Genomic DNA, 21,938 nt, shown 5'->3' with positions numbered 1-21,938 from the left:
TGTACAACACTCATTCAGTGAAAACAACAAAAGGCTCGCCTAAAAGAAAAACAACGAGCCGACTCAAATACTCAACTTTTGGGTCGGTTGGCGGCGTGAAGGTTATTTTGGTCCAGCATGACGGTCCCTGTTTATGCATGGTTTCGGTGTTCTACTAGGAAAACCATTAACTAGGGATGGGGGCTCCCAACACAAGGGTATCAATTCCTTAAAATCGGGCAGGATTCTTTGCAAGGCCTAAACGACAGTCGAACCGCGCGCCGTACCTCTACTTCGAACCCCTGTCTAACCTGGGTTCCTATCATCGGTCGTGGGACGCGACCCATAGGTACCTAGTGCTATCGTGACATGCAATGCGAGTGCTTAAATAAAAGTGCGTAAAATAGATAAGCGGGGAAAGTTGTAGAAAGCGGTAAATGAACATGCAAGCAAGCAAACGGGATCGAGCCTGAACCCACTAAGTATGTCCCCAGTGGAGTCGCCAAGCTGTACGGACCCGAATATGGACTCTCGTCAGGGCCCGCATGCGCGCTTTTGGATCGAGCGGCTTGGGAATGTCCACCTTCCCGTGGGGACGCATGACGGACACGCGTGAGAGAAGGAGTCGCCACTTATCATTTTACAACTCGTAGGTCGAGGGCGGATAAGTTACTCGGGTCTAGGGGTATGGAACACCTAGTTTGTCGTTAAGACATTGATCTATGCGGAACCGAAAAATCCGTGTTCGGGGGTTCATGTTACGTGCGGGCCTATATCCCACACGCCCTTTCGGTACTCTGGTTTGCTAGGCTTACATGTTTTATTATTTACAGCATGAATTAAGCTGCACTCGGCTCGCACGTTTTGACACTAGAGATTCGATGAATTAAACGATGTCGGTGGAGAAGCCGAGAGAGAAGTAAACCCGTGTGTCGGGGAATTGGTTCACAATCTTACGTTACAGTTCATCGAACCATGGAGGTTGAATCCCTGCGTGAACCAGAACCGCGAGTTCTTGGATTTACTTTCCTTTGGGCAAGCATTAAACCGATTCGATTAATTTGACTCTCGGACCGTTCGCTTACCGACTGGAATTCTTACAGAATGAATATACAAAATAAAAGTCCTTACAATACTCTCGAAAACAATAAATACAAATTACAAATGGCCGAATTCTAGTCGACTCGCGTTCGATTATTATTCCGCTCTAACTCACCATGAGTTTAGGGAAAAGACCGAAGAACTGAAATTCAATGCACACTCTCACTGAATAGGGCGTTGGACCCTGTGAGTGTTGATTAGGGTGTTGGACCCTGTGAATAATGATTAGGGCGTTGAACCCTAATATTATTCGGCCTAGGGATCAGGCTCGACCCGCATGGCAAACAGGTGCGGAAAGATAATACGCAACATGTTAATAACAGACAAGGTGTTTGTTATTGTCTTGTTTACGTGAATTAACAAATTATTAACCAAGGGGTGTTTTTGCAAGCAAATGCCATATGCTAAGCAATCAAACACGTGCCAGTGTTTTAGCATTCGACTTTTGTTGGAAACTTGAAAAAAAGAGAGTCAAATCTCATGTGTGTGGATTGCTTTTACAGTTGTTCTGTATTGTGACACTGAATTTCCACTGAATTAGCCAACCTCGTGTTTTGACTGTAGATTTGGAATCTAGAATTTCTCCTAACCATTATATAGTGTTTGGTTAGGTCGAGTGAAAGGTTAATCAGCATTTTGCATGTTTTCTGACAGAGATAACCGTTCTAGTTACCCGAGTCTATGTTAGGATGACAGAAACTCATCAGTTAGATAAGAAAAGGCTATGCAGATGAACCTACACCTGAACAGGTAGCCCGTTCTTATCCCGTACTATAGTGTTCTTGTCATGCTAACCATAAGGGTGTCGTTAAATTGTGAAAAGATGATTTTGCCCTTTATTTGAAAATTATTTTCAGAAAAGGGGAAACATCGTAGTGCGGGCCACCTCGGCCTGTAGCCGGTGTCGACCAATTCCCTGGATCGTCCAGGGTTGTGCAAGAACCTCGAAAAAGCCAAAGAACCGGTCGATCTACCTGGAAGTGATCTAGAAAGATCTTCTGTATCCTGACCTGAGTTACCTAAAATCAGGTAAAAACTCAAGTTGAGACACAGAAGCCCTCTTCAGACGTCCATGCTACATCGAACCGCGCGTTTCGAGTTTTGAAATTGATAAGTTTGAAAAGGGCACCAACGTGATTTGACAACTCATCGACGCGAGTTATCAGTTAATGGCCAATTCGTGTAAACTTTATCAGTATGAAGTGAGTTTAATCATGTGAGCGTCCCGATTAACCCGGTCGTGAAATTAATGCTTAAGGGTTGTGCCGAATGCATTAATTGTAAAAACGATTCGTGACTCGGCGACCAAGACGGGTCAAGAAAGACCGAGGATGATTCGGCCGACGATGGCCGAAACACCCTTTGGTCCTAATAGGCCCCGAAAGGGTCTCCGAATTGCGAATCCATGCATATTTTGGTTTGGAAAGACATTTCATGTGAAATTCTGAATGTAATTGAACTTGCAAATTACATGAAATCTGAGAACGGATTTAAAACGGGAAGAGAAAACCTCATGGAACCCGAATAACTCCATGAGACTCTCGGCCTATTCTCCTTGGAGAAAGCCGAGAAGTCTCATGGCTTGTATTTGGTTTCACGAGTTTTTCCCATCTTGTTTTGAATTATTTCTCGCATGCTCAAACATCAAACATATTAAATAACACGATTAAACGAAAGTCAGTATTATCATGATTTAAATAACACATTCAAACATGCAAACATGCACAAACATATTATTTAAAAAATCGATAAAACAATACCGACTTCATGGATGTGAGAAAAACAATAAAACTCGGGAAACAATTTAAATCGGGGCAAAGGAATCCGGTCTTGATCCAAAAAGGTCAAGAATGCTCTCGGTTACCTCATGGAGAGGTTAACCCGAACAATCTCGGCTTTTCCGGGTCGGGATGGTTTCCTCGACTTCGATTTAAATATTTCCCGACATACTAGCACGTTAAACGATGATAAACATGCATGATGTAATAAGGAAATTGCATAAAATTAAAGTCGGAATTAAAATCATGCTTAAAACCCCTTAAAACTCCATAAACACAACAATAATATAAAAGTCCTAGCTCCTCTAAGTCAGGAATGGTCATACCTAGTCCCGAGAGGTGGGATGGGACCTTCAAGAGTCGGGTTGGACCGTTGGTGGGTTGGGGTTGGGCTGTTTTGGCTTGAACAGACCCGAATGGTAGCAACAGACCCGACTGGAAGGGTGGACAGATCCGACTAACACAAGTAGGGTCGAACGTCGCCACGGAGGCTCCTGATGGAATTTTGAGGCAAGGTCGGTGGCCTTGGGTAGCCAAGGGACCCCTCTAGGTGACCGCGGTGGTCGTTTGTTCCCAGAATTGTCGGGTCGACCCGTACAGTCCTGCAAAAATCACCGAAAACAGAGCACGTCTGGAAACTGGCCCGACTGGGCAGTTTTCGGGTCGGAATTCATAACGATCCGATGAACTTTTTGAGCAAGGCCAACGGCTCCTGACTCCTAACTGACCCCTGGAGGTGATAGAAGTGGTCGTTCATCGAAAAGGGTGACGGATCGACCCGATCTACAAGAAAACCAAACAGACAGTCAGAAACGCCGGCCCGACTGAGCAGTTTTCGGGTCGGAATTCATAACGGTGGATTCCGATGGAATTTTTGAGCAAGGTCGGTGGCTCCCGACTCCTAATGAACCCCCGGAGGTGTTTGAAGGTTTTGAAAGTTCAGACCAACTCAAAAAGGTAAGAAAACAGGGTTGGAAGTTTTGACCCGGCTGGGCCAAAACTGTGCTCGATTCTGTACTGAGCTGATTCTCTAACTTAGAGGCTTCAAACTTGAAATCTAAGCTCGGAAATGGATAGAGGGGGTCGAAAACATGTAGGATATGAAGTTTGGTGAAGTTTGGATTTAAGTCGGGATGGATTCCAACTTAAGTCTTGAGTGTTTTGCTTGGTTTTTGGGTGGTTCTTGCTTGCTGCGATTTTGCTGAAGTTCTTGGGAGGTTGAGAGCATTTGTTTGAGTGAGAAATGCTAGAGAGAGAGTGCTTGAAGGTAAGGTGATTAAGTTAATGACATTTGGACAATATATAGGAAAGCTTAAATGCAAGATTAGTGAAGAAAAGTGCAATTAGGGCCATGGATTAGTGGAATCCGAATTTCTTAAGGAAATATCAAGCTCAATCCTCATCCATTGCATTAATGGAGAAGAGATAAGAGCATTGATGAGCTTCGAGTGTTGTCTTCAAACAATTAGATATTTTAAAGTGGAAGACAAATGAAAGTTGCCTTGAAGGAAGAAGCCAAGGGACATGGACGGCAATGGGCATGGGTGAGGCGGCAATGAGTTGGCCGTGGGTCCCACGGGTCGTGAGGTAAGTTCGGGCCAAAGTTCGAGTCTCGATTGATCGTGTGTTCGAGGTTCGTGGATCAAACAAATGTCGAATTGTCATTGTGCGTGCAAAAACGATTCAAACGAGCCCGAAATCCTCAATTTTGCCCAAAGGAAGATTTGTGTGATTTTTGGCTCGGAAGCCGGTTTTACTCATTGCAGGTGACCAGAGCGAAGTTTTCAGCTTCTGACAGCATATCTTGTGTCTGCATCTCACGTTGGTCATTTTGACGTAAATTGTCAGATAACGTGACCAATTGTCCCCTAAGCCGGTAATGCTAACGTGGGGCCGGAGACGTCCTAGGAGGTCGAAACTGGATTTCTCAGAGTGATTTCTGAGTTGCTTGGGCACTCCGGAGATTACTGTAATCTCTGTTTGTCGAGATCAGACCTCCAAGGACTTGAAAAGTGTATCTGAGACCTCTAAAGCACTGCTCGGGAAGTCTAGATGAGTCGTGCGATTTATTCCGACGATTCCACATTGAGCCTTAAGAAGGCTAGTATGGTGTAGGGTAGGCGTTTGGCGTTAAGTTTCCGTCAGAAGGACCTCCGGATATGCATTTCCACTGAAAATGGCCATTTTTGTTCTTCGGAGGTTACTCGGGAAACTAAAAAGGGTTTTGCTGTCTGTTTTGCCCAATTGTGAATGTCCGCTAGAGTTTCCAGGGCAATGCAGTATGAACTTCATTTGCCTTAATTCTGTCATACCAATCTCCGGCTATGCTCTTCCGAAGAAGGTTATCCATGTTTTGTCGTTCGGAAGTCATTCTGAGTATTTGTATGGCTTCCAAAAGATAATCTGAAGCACTGCTTGTGCTCTGTATGCTGGAGGGGCATGGCCGCGTTTGATGTTAGCAATTAACTTTTCTCTAAGAAACCGGCATTTTTGGATTTCCACTGAAAAGTTGTTTGTATACAGAAAGTTGTTATGTATAGAGTAGATGATTTGAAAAATGCTCTTGAAGACACTTTTCATCTATTTGGCATTGGAGTGGATTTTTCGAGTCCAATATTGGCTATCTTCCAATAAACGATCGAACTATCGGAAAATAAGACTGTATACGTGGTACACTGAAAATGCCGGTTTCGGATGTTGTTGAGCTCTCTGGTCACTCTGTTAGCTTCTGATGACCAAGGCTGCTCTTCTGTGATGTGCATATGTCATCTGCTCAATTTTGCTGACTTGAGGTGAATAGTGATTTTCTTGCTCAATTGAGCCCTTCAACTATATCCACACTCAAGTCATGGCATTGTATGCTGTCAATGAGCTTTGTTTGCTCGATGAACCAAAATAGGATGCTGACACTAGTAAAGAGATTTAACCCCACCCACACATGTTCGAGAAAGTTGAAGAACAAACTAGCAAGTAGGGAGTGGGTTGCTCAAAAGTTAGTGGAAAGGCTCAAAATGTTTCCTAAGATGACTATTAATGATGGTTGCGCTTATATGTCTCATAAGTATAAGGTTAAAGTATGTCAGATGAAGATCTACAGAGCCTTACACATTGCCAGAGAAATCGTGGAAGGGTCAGAGAAGGAGCAATATGCCAAGCTTCGTGATTATTGTGCCAAGCTTAGAAGAAGCACCCTTGGGTCTACATGTGGGCTCGGGGTTCAGAGAGTGAACTTGCCACAACCTCCACACTTTGAAAAACTGCATATTTACTTGGATGCAACTAAGAAAGGGTTCATTGCTGGCTGTAGACCTCTTATAGGTTTGGATGGTTGCAACTTGAAGGGCTATTATGGAGGTCAATTATTGACAGCAGTTGCGCAAGAGGGTAACCATTCATTCTATGTTATAGCTTGTACTGTTGTGGAGCAAGAGACAAAGGAGACTTGGAGTTGGTTCTTAATAAGGCTATTTATAGACATAGGTGATCCTGTTATCCATGGCTAGGAATTTATGTCAGATATGCAGAAGGTACTAAGATATTGATTTTGTAGATTTTGTCTAAATTGAATTTACATTTTATGGCTAACTTGTTCTTTGTATTTTACTTGTAAGGGCTTCTACCTGCACTTAAGGAGTTAGCTCCAGGATGCACTCACCGATATTGTGTGAGACATTTAGAGACAAACCTGTGGAAGAATTGGAAAAGCAAACAACTCAATGAGAAAATGTGGGATTGTGCCAGATCAAGGACTATACCCGAGTTTCAAAGGAACATGGAATTGCTTAAGGTAATAAATGAGGAAGCATGGAAGTATCTGGGAAATTCATCTGCAGAATCATGGACAAAGGCAGCATTCAGATCCTTCCGTAGGAATGAAAGCTTGACGAACAACATGTCTGAGCAGTTTTAATGCAATTGTGAAGATGAGAGGGAAGCCTATCATTACCATGTTGGCGGAGATCAGAATGCATATCATGAGGAACATGAATGCTGCTAGAACTCACATGGCAAAGTACAATGGTCAACTTACACCTACAGCTCAGAGCAAGCTTGAAAAAGCTAAGATAGGTAGCTTGAGTTGGCATGCTACTTGGGTAGGGATTCTCAGGAACTGCGATTTCAAGTGCAGCACATTCATATGAGCAGTGACAAACATGGGGTTGATTTGAAGCACTGCACTTGTTCTTGCAAGGAATGGAATATAAGTGGAATCCCATGTAAGCATGCAATGACATGTATGATGATGAACGATTCTGACCCTGAGAAGTTTATGCATTCTTACTACTCAAAGGAAACACGAAAAAGGATTTATGAGCCATATATTTGACCTATAACAGGGAAAGATCATTGGGAGAAGCAAAACTTAGACCCTGTTCTACCTCCTAATTACTCTAGGGCTGGTGGTCGTCCTAAAATGAAAAAGATTAAGGGCAATGATATTCCACAAGATCCATACAAGGCAAAATGGAAGTACAAGAAAATAAGATATGGAAAGTGTGGTCAGCCAGGCCGTAATAGGAGAATATGTAAGGGCACAATTGTGAATGATAAGGAGAACAAGAAAGTTCCTGAGGCTAGTATTAGCTCAGCCACAAATGATCCAATGGTACCAACTTTGTTTTTTTTTTTTTGTTATGTCCTCTGCCAACTTAGGAGGAAAGGAGCAGAAAAAGTTGTTGAAACTGCTGCTTCATTAGGTTCAAATGCTCAAATGCATCGGAGGAAGAGAGTAAGGACAACCAGTGGGAATATTGCCACTGAAATTCAACTATCTGGGCCTCAGTCATCACTGTCACAGAAGAAGGGTAAGGAGAAGTGCACATGAGGCTTTTCTATTGGCTGCAAATATTGTTGCTTTGTTATGATGGTTTTTGTGTAAAGAATGTAGCAGTGGTTCAAGTTCAATTGTAAGGATGAGCTACTATTGGGATTTGTATAACTCACACATCAATATTTTAGCTTGTTGTTCATGGAATGATTAATTTTTTGATAATTGTAGCTCACTTACCAATGGAAAGTAGTTGGCAGTGAATGATTATGAGAAGTTGTTATTTTGGCCATTTGGTTTGCTATAAGTGTCATTTTGGCCCTTTGGTTTGCTATAAGTTTCATTTTGCTAATGGAATGATTGGAGAGCTTGTAGGGATTAGGTCACGGAAGGAGGGAAGGCCAATCTCCAGAGTTCAGGTATCAGTTCAGCTCAAGCTCTGTGCTTTGGGTGGATTTGCTACCTTTTGCCTTGTAGGGTGGTTCTTGGTTTGCTTAGTTATGGCCATTAGTGCTTTCTTCTGTAAGAAATAGGAGTCTAATGGACAGAGCGGGACTTCAAGTACTTTTTTACTTTTGATATATTAAATGATGGTCCACTGCTTTTTCATCTTGTGGAGAGTTGTGCAATTCTGATCCTTGCTTAGTGTACTTCTGCTTTTGACTCTACTGCTGTTTGTGTTGGCTTGCCCAGTGTTTACTGGATTACTATTGCTCTGTTTTCACGTTATTACTGGATTACTATTGTGCAATTCTAATCCGTGCTTGTGGGTTCTTTGTCAGGCATATGCAGAAGAAAAGGAGAGACAAGAGGCTGAAGAAAGGAAAAGGAATGAAAGAGAAGCTATGTCATGTTTCTTTGTTTTACAACATCTGAGTGTGTTTCATGGGTAGATTATGCTGCTTGAATTCCACTCATAACCGGGGATTCTAAATGTGACCTCTCTCTGCTTTGTTCCCTTTCTATATGTTGTCTTCTTTGTATATTATGAGCTCAAGTACCCATATATTTCTTAAATGTGATTTTCTCCCCTTAATGTCTGTTTGTAACCTTTGTATACTGAGTGGCATGTCATGCAAATGAAGGATGGCCAAGTTGACTGTATCTTGTTTAGTTTATGGAGACCAGGTTGATATTCTAAACCAGGTTGATATTCTAACAGAGCTGTACCAACTCAATCTTTCATGCCCACTTTCCCTCTAGTTTTGGAGTGAAGCTCAACAAATGCTATGTATGTACATATAACATCAGGGTCTTATTTGTACATATATGTATAATTGATTACAAGAGCCAACATGGAATTGCCTGAACATGGAATATTCTCATGTTTAACAACGACCAAACAATTACAACCACAATCCAATCCACAGATCCAACCAAATTCATCACTTGCATTGCAACCACAGATCGTTCCTTAACCAGAGGAATTACATGAGTCATCAAACAAAGACCAACTCCCTAACAGTCCAGTCCACCACACTCTCCCCTCCCCCCCTCCCAGCGTCTACGATTATACACGCAAATTACATAGACAATCACACTTCATTTCATCATAACCAAGCACTCTAATACAACCACTATCATAGCTAAAACCAAAGACAAATGCCTCCATCTCTTTAGCTGCATCTCTATCATCTCTAAATTCTTCCTTAACTTACTTATTTTCTTCTGTTCTTGGGACAAACTTCTACTTATATACAACTCATAATCCCACTGAAAATACTTGCACTTTTTTGCATCATCATTTCAAAAGGGGCACCTGTAAAATGAACGCCCTAGATTTGTTGGAGTGATTGATATCATCCTCAATGCTGGCATTCTGCAATAACATAGGATGATTCCACCTCTATCCATGGTCGAATCGCCTTTGTCCATGCTCGAACAGCTATATTTGGAGGTTGTTGAGGCTTGATCAAGATTCGTAGGGAAATTATCATACTCCCTGTGACATTTGTAGCAATGGGAGTGCGAGCAATGGGAATGCGAACTCATCTTGAAAGTGATACCTTGTTCGACTTTCTTCTGCACCCTCAACTTCTCTGCTCATTCCCACTTCTCATCATCCCCTCCCTGCCCCATCGAAATGTTACTACAATCAAAATTATGGCAAGCTATTAAAATTAGGGCACAACATAATAGGGACCATAACTTCGAGCAGACCGACAGTAAAAACAAGAGACAACAACGCAATAGGGGACCGCAACTTCAAGCAACACCAACCGGTTAAACTTATCACACATCACCAAATCAAGTGAATCTCGACTAACCTCGAAGCAAACAAACCAGATTGTCATTTTCTCTTGTCGATTTCAGTACAAGTGCGTAAATCTTCGTGCCATATTAGAGCCTCTACAACCTGCAATCGGGAAGAGCAGGGTAAGGGAAATCCCTAATTTTGATAGCTTGCCCTAATTTTGATTGCAAATGGGGGAAGGAGGGGATGATGGTGACGATGTCGTTCGATGGGGGGAGGGGATAGGAAGGACGATTTCGTTCGGTGGGGGGAGGGGACATGACCGAGGACGGCGTCATTTGGGTCAGATCTTTTGTGTTTTTTAAACATTCGTTTATGGGAGGACAAAAACGACGTCCTACATGATAAAGTGCAACGTTAATCAGGGTCGCTTGTCTACTAGATGCTACATAAGCGTCCATATCATTTTTCCATAACGACATAGGGAATTTTGACGGTAGTACCAAAATATTATGGATACCGGTCTTTCAATGATCATTTTGTTTGAAAAAATCTTTCAAGTAGTAATTTGTTAGCCTTAAAATCTTTTAATGACCATTTTATTAGTTTTCTCATTTTACATATTACATTCAATTACACAAGATAGAGCAATACTTTTCCTTTAGATTATTTTTTGCCATCTTTCCTTTCTTTCCTTTTATTGTTGTGTCGGTGCACCTCCTACTATTATGCCTCTTTGCACCACACTTTCCATATGTTTGCGGTTTGCTTTTCTTGGCCGTAAAAGGATTCTCTGGCACATCATTGCCCTTTCTTCTTTTCTTCTCAAGTCTGCCACCATCCCCGTTATACATTGGAGGTAAGATAGTCTCGTGGCCAGTCTTATCCCATTGATTTTCTCCTCTAAGTGACAGGATGAATGGCATATATGTAGTTTACCACGTTTTTTTGGAGTAATATTGGTGGACATAAACTTTATGGTCTATATTGTTGTAACATAAACATGTGATTGCATGTTGGCATGGAATCCCACAAAAGTCCCATTCTCTGCATGAATAAGTCTTCTCTTTCAAGTCCATCGCATACTTCTCGTGTTGGCTAAAAATATGCTGAACTTGGAACATTGTATCATCTGCATCTCCAGCCTAAAATGCATGCCATGATTACTGGCTACTTTGCATTGCTCCAGCTTGCTCTGAGCAGCAGGAGTGATAGGACCCTGATACTTAGCCACCCAGTTCCTACTTTTATTCATCATTGTCATGAGATATGTCCTTATAACTTCCAACATGGTCAGGATGGGCTTGCCTCGAAACTTGACAGTAGAACTATTAAACTGCTCGCACATGTTGTTGAGCAAAGATTGATTCTTGCTTTCTACAGTAAATGCTACCCTTGTCTATGAGGTAATAGATAGATTGCTCAAATAATTCCAAGCAGCCACATTCAGCTCTTTTACCTGAGCAAAATTCCTTTTAAACTTTGCTATTGTCTTAGATTTTGCAGAGTCCACACCTTACTTCTCAAATCTACGTTGGGTCAATGTTTCCATAGAATGGCTGCTAGGTGTTTAACACAAAACCTATTATTAACTTATGGGTATAACTCATTCAATGCTCCTTTTAAGTCCCTGCAAAACAATAACATAGGCAACTTAGACAAATAAAATATCTACATTTAATATTAGCTTGACATTGACAAATGAGGCGATAGAGATAAACTCCCATCAAGTTACCTTCTGCATATCAGATATAAACTCCCATCAATGTACACTTGGGTGTCCTATATCCTCAAAAAGTCATGTAAGAAAGAAAAATCAAGTATCCTTTGTCTCCTATTCCACTATGGCATATGCAATCACATAAAATGCATTATTTGCATCTTGAGTGACTGTTACTAGAAGCTGGCCTCCATAATATCCTTTGAGGAAGCACTCATCAAGACCTATCAGAGGTCTACGATCCCTTAAGGCCCCTCTCTTGGTTGCGTCAAAGCAGATGTATAACTTGTCAAACCTTGCAGGGAAAGAAAAATCCGGTCTCTCAACTCCTAGCTGAAGAGTAGAACCAGGATTGCTTCTCCTAAGTTCTTCATAGTAATCCCAAAGTTTTGTGTATTGTTCATTCTCTGATCCTTCTACAAACTCCTCGGCAATATGTAAAGCTCTATATAACTTAATTTCTGCCACTTGAATATGGTATGCGGTTGCCATGTAGGCATAAACATCAACTGCAGTCATCTAGGGTGCAATTCTTTGGATATCCACAAGCTTCTTTGCAACCAATTGTCTGTCTGCTTGAAGGAGTACCAACTTCCTACTGCATTTATGGTTTGGATTAAAATACTTGATCTGGCAACACCCATAAGCTTCTGTTCAGTAACATAATATCTTCCAATCATACTTCTCACCACTGCAAATGACCATGCATCTCACTTTATCATTTTTTGGTCTTCCTTGTGTAATAGTGTAGTTCCTCACAACCTCTTTGAACACATCCAAGTTAGGAAACAACATGTATAACTCCAAATTAATATTAGCAAATGTCGCTGCTTGATTAAACTCTAGAGGCTTTGACTCTTCCTCATCATCTTCACTACCTTTGAGGCTTTCAAGCTCTTCTGTGTGATATTCCTCTTCTTGCTCAGGAACTTCCTCAATCGCCTCATCAGCCCTCTAAACTGGTATTGCACTATCATCCCTTGGACTTTAGCCCCATGGGTTCTTGGGCTTCTGATTATGGGCCCTCCATTTAGGCTTCTTCCCACGAGGACATGCTATCTTGCTAGATTCAGCACATGCTTTACTCTTTTCCAAATCATACACCTTAGATTCAATGTTGGCATCATCATCCCCATCACCCCCATCACCTCCTTCATAATCATCATCATCACTATCATCATCCCCATCATTCACATCATCCCTGTCATCACCATCACTCTTATCATCCCCCCCATCATCCCCATCATCATCACTATCATCATTTCCTTCACCTTCCATTACAGCCTCATCTACTACTTGATGCTCAAAAGAAGAAATGTACTTCTCTTTCTGCCAGACTTGCATTTCCAAAAGCAGCATACAAAAGTCTTATATATGTGTCATTCTTAAAAGATCTTAGGCCATCATTCAATTCAGACCTAGGGTACAACCAAAAGCAGTTCTTACAGTTCTCAAATTGATTTTCCCCCCAATGCTCTTCATATAAATACTTAATCTGTGAAATTGAGACATGGTCAATATCCATCATTTCCTAAGCATCAACTTGTCCTTTAATGTAGGCCACTTGGGGTTCATTTTAAAGCACACCACCATGATGAAAAACTAAAATGTACAACTCAAAGCCATCTTGCCCCATACTCTGTTAAAAAATTCATACACAGACAAAAGATATAAATAATAAAGTGGTTTTTATCAAAATACTCACACACTTCAACAAATAAACAAGTAGGAGAGACTCACATGCTCTGCAGCAAAAAGCACTCATTACACTCTCAAATCGCAAAGTAACAATTCATAAGCATGAAAGGCACATAACCACCACATCGACAACAACAAAGGAAACACAATCCAGTCCCATGAAGAATCAGGGACCACAAGCACAACTACTTTATTCATTTCGACAATAAAAAGGGCCACTTCACTGACCTTGATTTGTCCAAAGGCAATGATGCAAATCGTAGCACGACTTCAAGGGATCCAGTTCAAGTTCCAATTGGACCGATTACGCGAGCACGAGCAAAGAAGTTTAAAGATGAACTCAACGGCCTAATTCAAGAGGTTCGGGCTCAAGCAAATTCATGGAGGCCCATTGGACATGAATCACGTGATCAACAAAAATCCATCAATTTGATTCAAGTTATAGAAGATTCCGGACAAGGCTAAATTCAGCAAGTGTTTGAGGAAGCTTCTAGAATAGTTGATGATCAACAGAAGATAACATCAGATTTGTTTGAAGTTTAAATCTCATAGAGCTATTCTAGGGGTATTTAGATTTTATATCTTTATAGATTATGTCATATCTCTATCGATATTCTTGGTTTTAATTTCCTTATCTATAGGAGGAGATATGACCAAATTAGGATTACTTTATGTCTATATATATTCATCTTAGTCAATTTTTAATAAAAGAAACATTCAAAAAATTGTGAGAGTATTCTCTTTGGTTCTTGAAGAACTAATCGAACTTATCGGAAGTTTCCGTGGCGTTCATCATCGACTTATCAAACGGCTTTCCACCACCGTTTGTGGCGTCTTCATCGACTTATCAAGCGGCTTTCCATTACCGTTTGTGGCGTCTTCTTATATACCGAGGTTCTTGTTTCGCATTAAACAACGGGTTGAGGTCAGTTATACCAAGGTTCTTGTTTTTGTCGTAAACAACGGGTCGAGGGTTCGTCAATCAAATCTGATCGTGGAACGATCTTGGGTTCCTTTAATTGTCGGGTCTCGTCATTCTTGGCGAGAATCGCATCATTTGGTATCAGAGCTTCAGGCTCCAAATCGGGTTTATCCTATCCATTTTTTTTGTTTCAATTTGCTGAGTTTCGCTTCATCGAGTTTTGTTCTTTGCGGATTGTTAGCAGAAAAAAAAAAGAGCTGAAAAAAAAATTTCGGCCAAAAAAAAAACACAGCTGAAAAAAAAATAGAGCTGAAAAAAAAAGAAGAAAAAAATCGGCCAAAAAAAATACAGAGCTGAAAAAAAAAAGATCAAAAGAAAAGAATTAAGACATCATTGTCAATTTGATCCAAATTTTTTACATCAGACCATTCTAAAGTTGTTATTTCTCGTTCTTTGTAATCTGCATTGATTCTGATCCCATAATTTCATATAACATTCTGGTTTATTTAATCCTTCATAGTAGTTGCCTTTTCTCTTGCTTCTTTTCTTCCTGAAATTTCCTTTGATCATTAATTTTCCTTGATGAGTTCTTGGAGAATTGTTGCTGGAAAATTTGGAGTTGTTTGTTTAGTTCCAAAGGAACTGAAAGAGAATTGTCGAGTGGAAAAAGGCAAGAGCGGTGAGAATATTAGAGGGTTAAAAGCCACACATTTTGTTGAGTTAAAACACGAGTGTAGAGTGATTCACATTCTTGAGTGTAAACACGTAAGGGAGAGAATTGTGAGGTCCATTCTTTCTAACTTTATTTTGCAGCAATCATGTGTCACAACAGTGCTAAGAGTATTCCCGAAGGTGCAACGGAATTGGCTGATTCGAAATACTTATAGAGGCCATGATGAGTGAGATGAGGCGTGTGATGCGGTTGGAGTTTGAGCAGGTTCATGAACGGATAGATCTGATAGAGAATAAACGTGTGGAGCAGCCACGAAACGCTCCTAATGCACGTAGGAGGGAAAGAGTTCAACCAAGGGAAGTGAGGGTTGAAGATGAAGAGATTTATGGGGCTGGTTTTGATGAAGATGATCGAGATTCGGTTGTTAGTAATAGGAGACATGGAGGGCGGTTTAGAGAAGATAGGAATCGGGAAGATAATAACTTGGGTAGTATTAAGATGAAAATCCCATCGTTCCAAGGAAAGAGTGATCCCGAAGCATACCTTGAGTGGGAGAAAAAGGTGGAGTTTGTATTTGATTGTTATAGTTATTCCGAGCTGAAGAAAGTCAAATTAGCAGCAATTGAATTCTCGGATTATGCAATTGTTTGGTGGGATCAATTGATCATAAATAGGCGAAGAAATAGAGAGCCACCTATAGATACGTGGGAGGAAATGAAAAGGGTGATGAGGAAGCGATTTGTTCCTAGTTATTACTACCGGGAGCTGTATAATAAGTTACAAAGTCTTAGGCAAGGTAACCGGAGTGTAGAGGAATATTTTAAGGAGATGGAAGTGGCCATGATTAGAGCTAACGTAGAGGAGGATCGGGAGGCTACTATGGCAAGATTTTTGACTGGATTGAACCGAGAAATTCAAAATGCCGTGGAATTACAACATTATGTGGAGTTGGAGGATATGGTGCACATGGCCATCAAGATTGAGAACCAGTTCAAGAGGAGAGGCAATACACGTGCAAGCCAAAGTCCAAGCACATCCACTTGGAAACCGAATCAATGGAAGAAAGATGAGAAGCAATCCACGTCGATGTTGAAAACCGAGCAAAAGCAAGAAGCAACCGGCCATGTTCCTCAAGGTAAAACCGACATTTCTACCTCCAGGAATCGTGACATTAAGTGTTTTAAATGCCAAGGTAGGGGACACATAGCAAGTCAATGCCCAAACAAGCGGGTCATGGTGATGCGAGACAATGGTGACATTGTGACCGACACTGAAGATTCCGACACCGATGACATGCCCCCATTGGAGGACGTTCCCGAGGAGGAATATTTAGCTCCAGATGCATTGACATTGGTGGCAAGGAGAGCATTAAGCTTGCAAACAAAAGGAGTTAAAGAAGTGCAGCGGGAGAACATCTTTCACACTAGGTGCTACATCAAAGACAAGGTATGTAGTGTGATTATTGATGGTGGTAGTTGTACTAATGTCGCAAGCACAACAATGGTGGAAAAATTAAGACTGCCCATGGTGAAGCACCCTAGGCCGTACAAGCTGCAATGGTTGAATGATAGTGGTGAGATAAGGGTGAACAAGCAGGTGTTAGTTGCATTTCGAATCGGTAAATACGAAGATGAAGTGTTGTGTGATGTAGTACCGATGCAAGCAGGACACTTGTTGCTAGGGCGTCCATGGCAATTTGATAGACGAGTGAAGCATGATGGCTTTACGAACAAATACTCCTTTGTACTTAATCAACGATCAATCACTCTTGTACCATTGACTCCGCAGCAAGTATATGAGGATCAAGTGAGATTGCAAAAAGAGAGTGATCAAAAGAAAGAGAGTGAACAGAAGAAAAAGAGTGAAAATCAGAGAGAGGCCGAGAAAAATGAGAGAGAAAAAGAAAATCAAAATTCGGCCATTGAGAGAAAATCAGAGAGAAAACAAAAGAATTTTTATGCAAACATGGGAGAAATTAGGCAAGCAATGTTTTTAAATCAGCCGATGATTGTACTTTTGTACAAAGAGGCATTTTTCAATACTAACGAACTTGATATCTCTCTTCCTAGTTCTGTTGTTTCTCTTTTGCAGGAGTATGAGGATGTCTTTCTCGAGGAAACACCACATGGCTTACCTCCAATCCGAGGGATTGAACATCAAATTGATTTTGTTCCCGGTGCGACAATTCCAAACCGACTAGCCTATAGGAGCAATCCTGAGGAGACAAAGGAGCTTCAACGGCAGGTAAAGGAGTTGTTAGAGAAAGGGTACGTGAGGGAGAGCTTGAGCCCATGCGCTGTTCCAGTAATACTTGTACCTAAGAAGGATGGGACGTGGAGAATGTGCGTTGATTGCCGAGCAATCAACAACATAACGGTAAAGTATCGTCATCCTATTCCTCGCTTAGATGATATGTTAGATGAGTTACATGGTTCTTGTGTATTTTCTAAAATTGATTTAAAGAGTGGTTATCATCAGATTAGAATGAAAGAAGGAGATGAATGGAAAACTGCCTTTAAAACAAAATACGGTTTGTACGAATGGTTAGTTATGCCTTTTGGTTTGACTAATGCTCCAAGCACTTTTATGAGACTTATGAATCATGTTTTACGTGCATTTATAGGTAGATTTGTGGTTGTCTACTTTGATGATATACTCGTTTACAGCAAAAACTTAGATGATCATAAGGTACATTTGAAATCTGTCTTAGATGTGCTTAGGAAGGAAAAGTTATTTGCTAATATGAAGAAGTGTACTTTTTGCACCGATAAGCTTGTTTTTTTGGGATTTGTTGTTAGTGCACAAGGTATACGGGTTGATGAGGAAAAGGTACGTGCAATCCAAGAGTGGCCTAGTCCCACAAGTGTAAGTAATGTTCGTAGTTTTCATGGACTTGCTAGTTTATATCGGCGGTTCGTGAAGGACTTTAGTAGCATAGCAGCACCACTTACTGAAGTGATCAAGAAAAACGTTGGATTTAGATGGGGAGAAGAACAAGAGAAGGCGTTTCAGCTAATCAAGGAGAAGTTGACCAACGCTCCTTTATTATCTTTACCTAACTTTTCTAAAACTTTTGAGATTGAATGTGATGCTTCAGGTGTTGGTATAGGTGCAGTTCTCATGCAGGAAGGACGACCAATTGCTTACTTCAGCGAAAAACTAAGCGGGGCAGCCTTAAACTATCCAACTTATGATAAAGAGTTGTATGCATTGGTTCGAGCTTTAGAGACGTGGCAGCACTACCTATGGCCTAAGGAGTTCGTGATACACACCGATCATGAGTCCTTGAAACACTTGAAGGGCCAACACAAACTAAACAAAAGACATGCCCGATGGGTGGAGTTCATTGAGACGTTTCCATACGTCATTCGGTATAAGCAAGGTAAGGAGAATGTGGTCGCCGATGCACTTTCTCGCAGGTATGCATTACTCTCTACACTTGATGCAAAATTGCTTGGTTTTGAGCACATTAAAAATTTATATGCTGATGACCATGAATTTTGTGAGGAATATCGAGCTTGTGAGAAAATTCCTTGTGGTAAGTTCTTTAGGCATGATGACTTTCTGTTTCGAGAGAATAAGTTATGCGTGCCAAATTGTTCCTTGAGAGAGTTATTAGTGCAGGAATCACATGGTGGGGGATTAATGGGACATTTTGGAGTAGCAAAGACTTTAGCTATTTTGCAAGAACACTTCTATTGGCCACATATGAAAAGAGATGTTGAGAGAATTTGTGGTAGATGCATTACGTGTAGGCAAGCTAAATCCAGAGTGCAACCTAACGGTTTGTATACTCCTTTACCAATTCCTAGTGAGCCTTGGATTGATATTTCAATGGACTTTGTGTTAGGATTACCTAGGACTAAAGGTGGGAGAGATTCAATTTTTGTGGTTGTGGATAGATTTTTTAAGATGGCACACTTTATTCCATGTCACAAAACGGATGATGCCTCGCATGTTGCTGATTTGTTCTTTAGGGAGATTGTGAGGTTACATGGCATGCCTAGAACAATTGTTTCGGATAGAGATGCTAAGTTCTTGAGCTATTTTTGGAAGACTTTGTGGTGTAAGTTAGGTACTAAGCTGTTATTTTCTACTACTTGTCACCCACAAACTGATAGTCAAACGGAAGTAGTAAATAGAACTTTGTCTACTTTGTTGAGGGCAATCATAAAAAAAAACATTAAAACATGGGAAGAGTGTTTACCACATGTTGAGTTTGCTTATAACAGATCTGTTCATTCCGCTACTAAATTTTCACCATTTGAAGTTGTTTATGGATTTAATCCTTTAACTCCATTGGATTTATCTCATTTACCTTTGACTGAGCATGTTAATTTAGATGGCAAAAAGAAAGCTGAATTTGTCAAGCAGATTCATGAGAAAACAAGACTCAACATTGAGCGAAAAACGGAGCAGTATACAAAACACGCCAACAAGGGCCGTCATAAGCTGATTTTTGAACCCGGAGATTGGGTTTGGTTGCATATGAGGAAAGAGAGATTTCCGGCGCAAAGACGTTCCAAACTGCTTCCAAGAGGAGATGGACCTTTTCAAGTCCTGGAGCGCATCAATGACAATGCTTATAAACTAGACTTACCTGGTGAGTACAATGTAAGTGCTACTTTTAATGTTTCTGATTTGCTTCCTTTTGATGTAGGTGATGATTTGAGGACAAATCCTTTTCAAGAGGAGGGGAATGATGCAAATCGTAGCACGACTTCAAGGGATCCAGTTCAAGTTCCAATTGGACCGATTACGCGAGCACGAGCAAAGAAGTTTAAAGATGAACTCAACGGCCTAATTCAAGAGGTTCGGGCTCAAGCAAATTCGTGGAGGCCCATTGGACATGAATCACGTGATCAACAAAAATCCATCAATTTGATTCAAGTTATAGAAGATTCCGGACAAGGTTAAATTCAGCAAGTGTTTGAGGAAGTTTCTAGAATAGTTGATGATCAACAGAAGATAACATCAGATTTGTTTGAAGTTTAAATCTCATAGAGATATTCTAGGGGTATTTAGATTTTATATCTTTATAGATTATGTCATATCTCTATCGATATTCATGGTTTTAATTTCCTTATCTATAGGAGGAGATATGACCAGATTAGGATTACTTTATGTCTATATATTATTCATCTTAGTCAATTTTTAATAAAAGGAACATTCAGAAAATTGTGAGAGTATTCTCTTTGGTTCTTGAAGAACTAATCGAACTTATCGGAAGTTTCCGTGGCGTTCATCATCGACTTATCAAACGGCTTTCCACCACCGTTTGTGGCGTCTTCATCGACTTATCAAGCGGCTTTCCATTACCGTTTGTGGCGTCTTCCTATATACCGAGGTTCTTGTTTCGCATTAAACAACGGGTTGAGGTCAGTTATACCAAGGTTCTTGTTTTTGTCGTAAACAACGGGTCGAGGGTTCGTCAATCAAATCTGATCGTGGAACGATCTTGGGTTCCTTTAGTTGTCGGGTCTCGTCATTCTTGGCGAGAATCGCATCACTAGACAACAGACATAGATTCCGATTCCTTCCTCCTCTTGAGCAATTGTGCTGCGAATTTGTAGTTAGAGATGGTGATTCGTCAGGCAATTTTTCGCACCCAAGCATGCTCGGGATCCAAAGGAGGGGAACTACTATTAGCCAATTTTCGCGCCCAGGCAAGCTGAAATTCAACTAAACAGTGGCGTTTCAGGCTGACAACTGTTTGGCTTAATGCCGTGTGGTCCAACGATGCATCCACGTCAGACTTTCGTTATATCAATTGACGTCGAAGACCATATTGATAGGCGGAACGCTAACATTTGTGTGAAATTGGTGGGACTAAATTGATAGCAATATGAAAGTAAATGGATGACAGTGATAGTTTCCTCTTTTTCTAGGGATGTTAGGTTTAGGTAATTTTGTAATTACAGTGAAAAAGATGGGGGGCAACATCGGTAATTAATAATTTTGGCTCAAAAGATCCTCACAAGGAATGCTCATTCCCCTGTTGATGGGCTGGAATGGAAGTCAAAAGAAAGGGCTGGAGTGCTTATTCCATGGGAATCGTCATTTAGGCCATTTTTAGGTTGCTGAACTAGAGAAATGGAATCGAGCTCGGAATGATGATTCCATTCCAGCCCGATTCTTGCATACCAAACTTGCCGTAACGGTCTCCAAATGGAGCTCTCTCCTCTTTGATCTTTGTTAAAGCTCAAAGTTATGCTGCTAGGTGCAAACATTGCAGGTGGAAAAGGATCTAGTTCGAAAGTGATGCTCTCATGCTCATTGATGCTTTCGCTCACCCCAGTCGCTCTCTTTGGGAAATAGGGAGCCTTGTCTTGGATATTTTATCTTTCTTTTTGGCTTTATCGGATTAGCGATGTATTTGGATCACTAGAAAAGATGGCCTTCAAGTCCATCATTTATGCCACTTAGGCTTTGTGTTGAATTATGATTCACTTTGTTGGTTCAAAATTTAACCCCTATATGCTTTTCTAGTTTATATCAATGCATTGCCAGTTTGTAATTGTGTAAATGACATATGCTCTCACTTGGTAATTATGAGAATTCATATTTGATTTTCATTGTGAGACTATAGGTGTCTATTATTAGGATTTTTATTTTCTTATATTATACCACGAGCCTCCCTTATAATAAAAATAAATAAATAACCACATGTAGCAAACAAAAATTATAAATTTGAAAAGTTTTCTTATAAAGGAGCTCCTTGAAATTTATTGAATTTAGGATAAGATGAAACAACGAGCATAACAAATACCACCAATGAAATTTTACTCTATTCTTTTCTATTTCAAGTAAAATATATGTTTCTTATTAATCTATCAATCATCAATTATCAATTATAAAATTTTAAAAACGCGACATGGATGCACTATCTAAACTCGGTTAGAAAAATCATTAGCTCTATATTGAGTGTCATTTTAGTTCCATAAGGCGAATTTCATCATCTGTATGTTTTAGTTGGACAAAATTCAACGAATCATGTTCAATTAGTCCATATCATTCATACATATTAATTAATTATTAATATTCTTACGCAAAAATGAAATTTTGCTCGATAATTGTAGGAGGCATCTCGAAATATATACATTTG

General features: G+C 40.5%; 1 protein-coding gene across 1 annotated transcript; it reads left to right on the top strand.

Annotated features, from left to right (window-relative positions):
* Positions 1 to 15,322: 15,322 nt before the first annotated feature.
* On the top strand, positions 15,323 to 19,426 carry LOC116193034 (the record flags this gene model as incomplete). The annotated part of the gene is made up of 4 exons (XM_031521764.1): positions 15,323 to 16,658; positions 16,770 to 17,077; positions 17,156 to 18,726; positions 19,087 to 19,426. Coding segments are annotated over exons 1-4 (3,546 nt in total), but the record flags the coding sequence as incomplete, so codon positions are not given.
* Between the last annotated feature and the right edge of the window lie 2,512 nt (positions 19,427 to 21,938).

The sequence above is a fragment of the Punica granatum genome, chromosome 1 (genome assembly GCF_007655135.1).
Source record: "Punica granatum isolate Tunisia-2019 chromosome 1, ASM765513v2, whole genome shotgun sequence".
Taxonomy (NCBI): domain Eukaryota; kingdom Viridiplantae; phylum Streptophyta; class Magnoliopsida; order Myrtales; family Lythraceae; genus Punica; species Punica granatum.
Note: the sequence above shows the minus strand (reverse complement) of the source record. Positions and strands in the feature narration are given on the sequence as shown.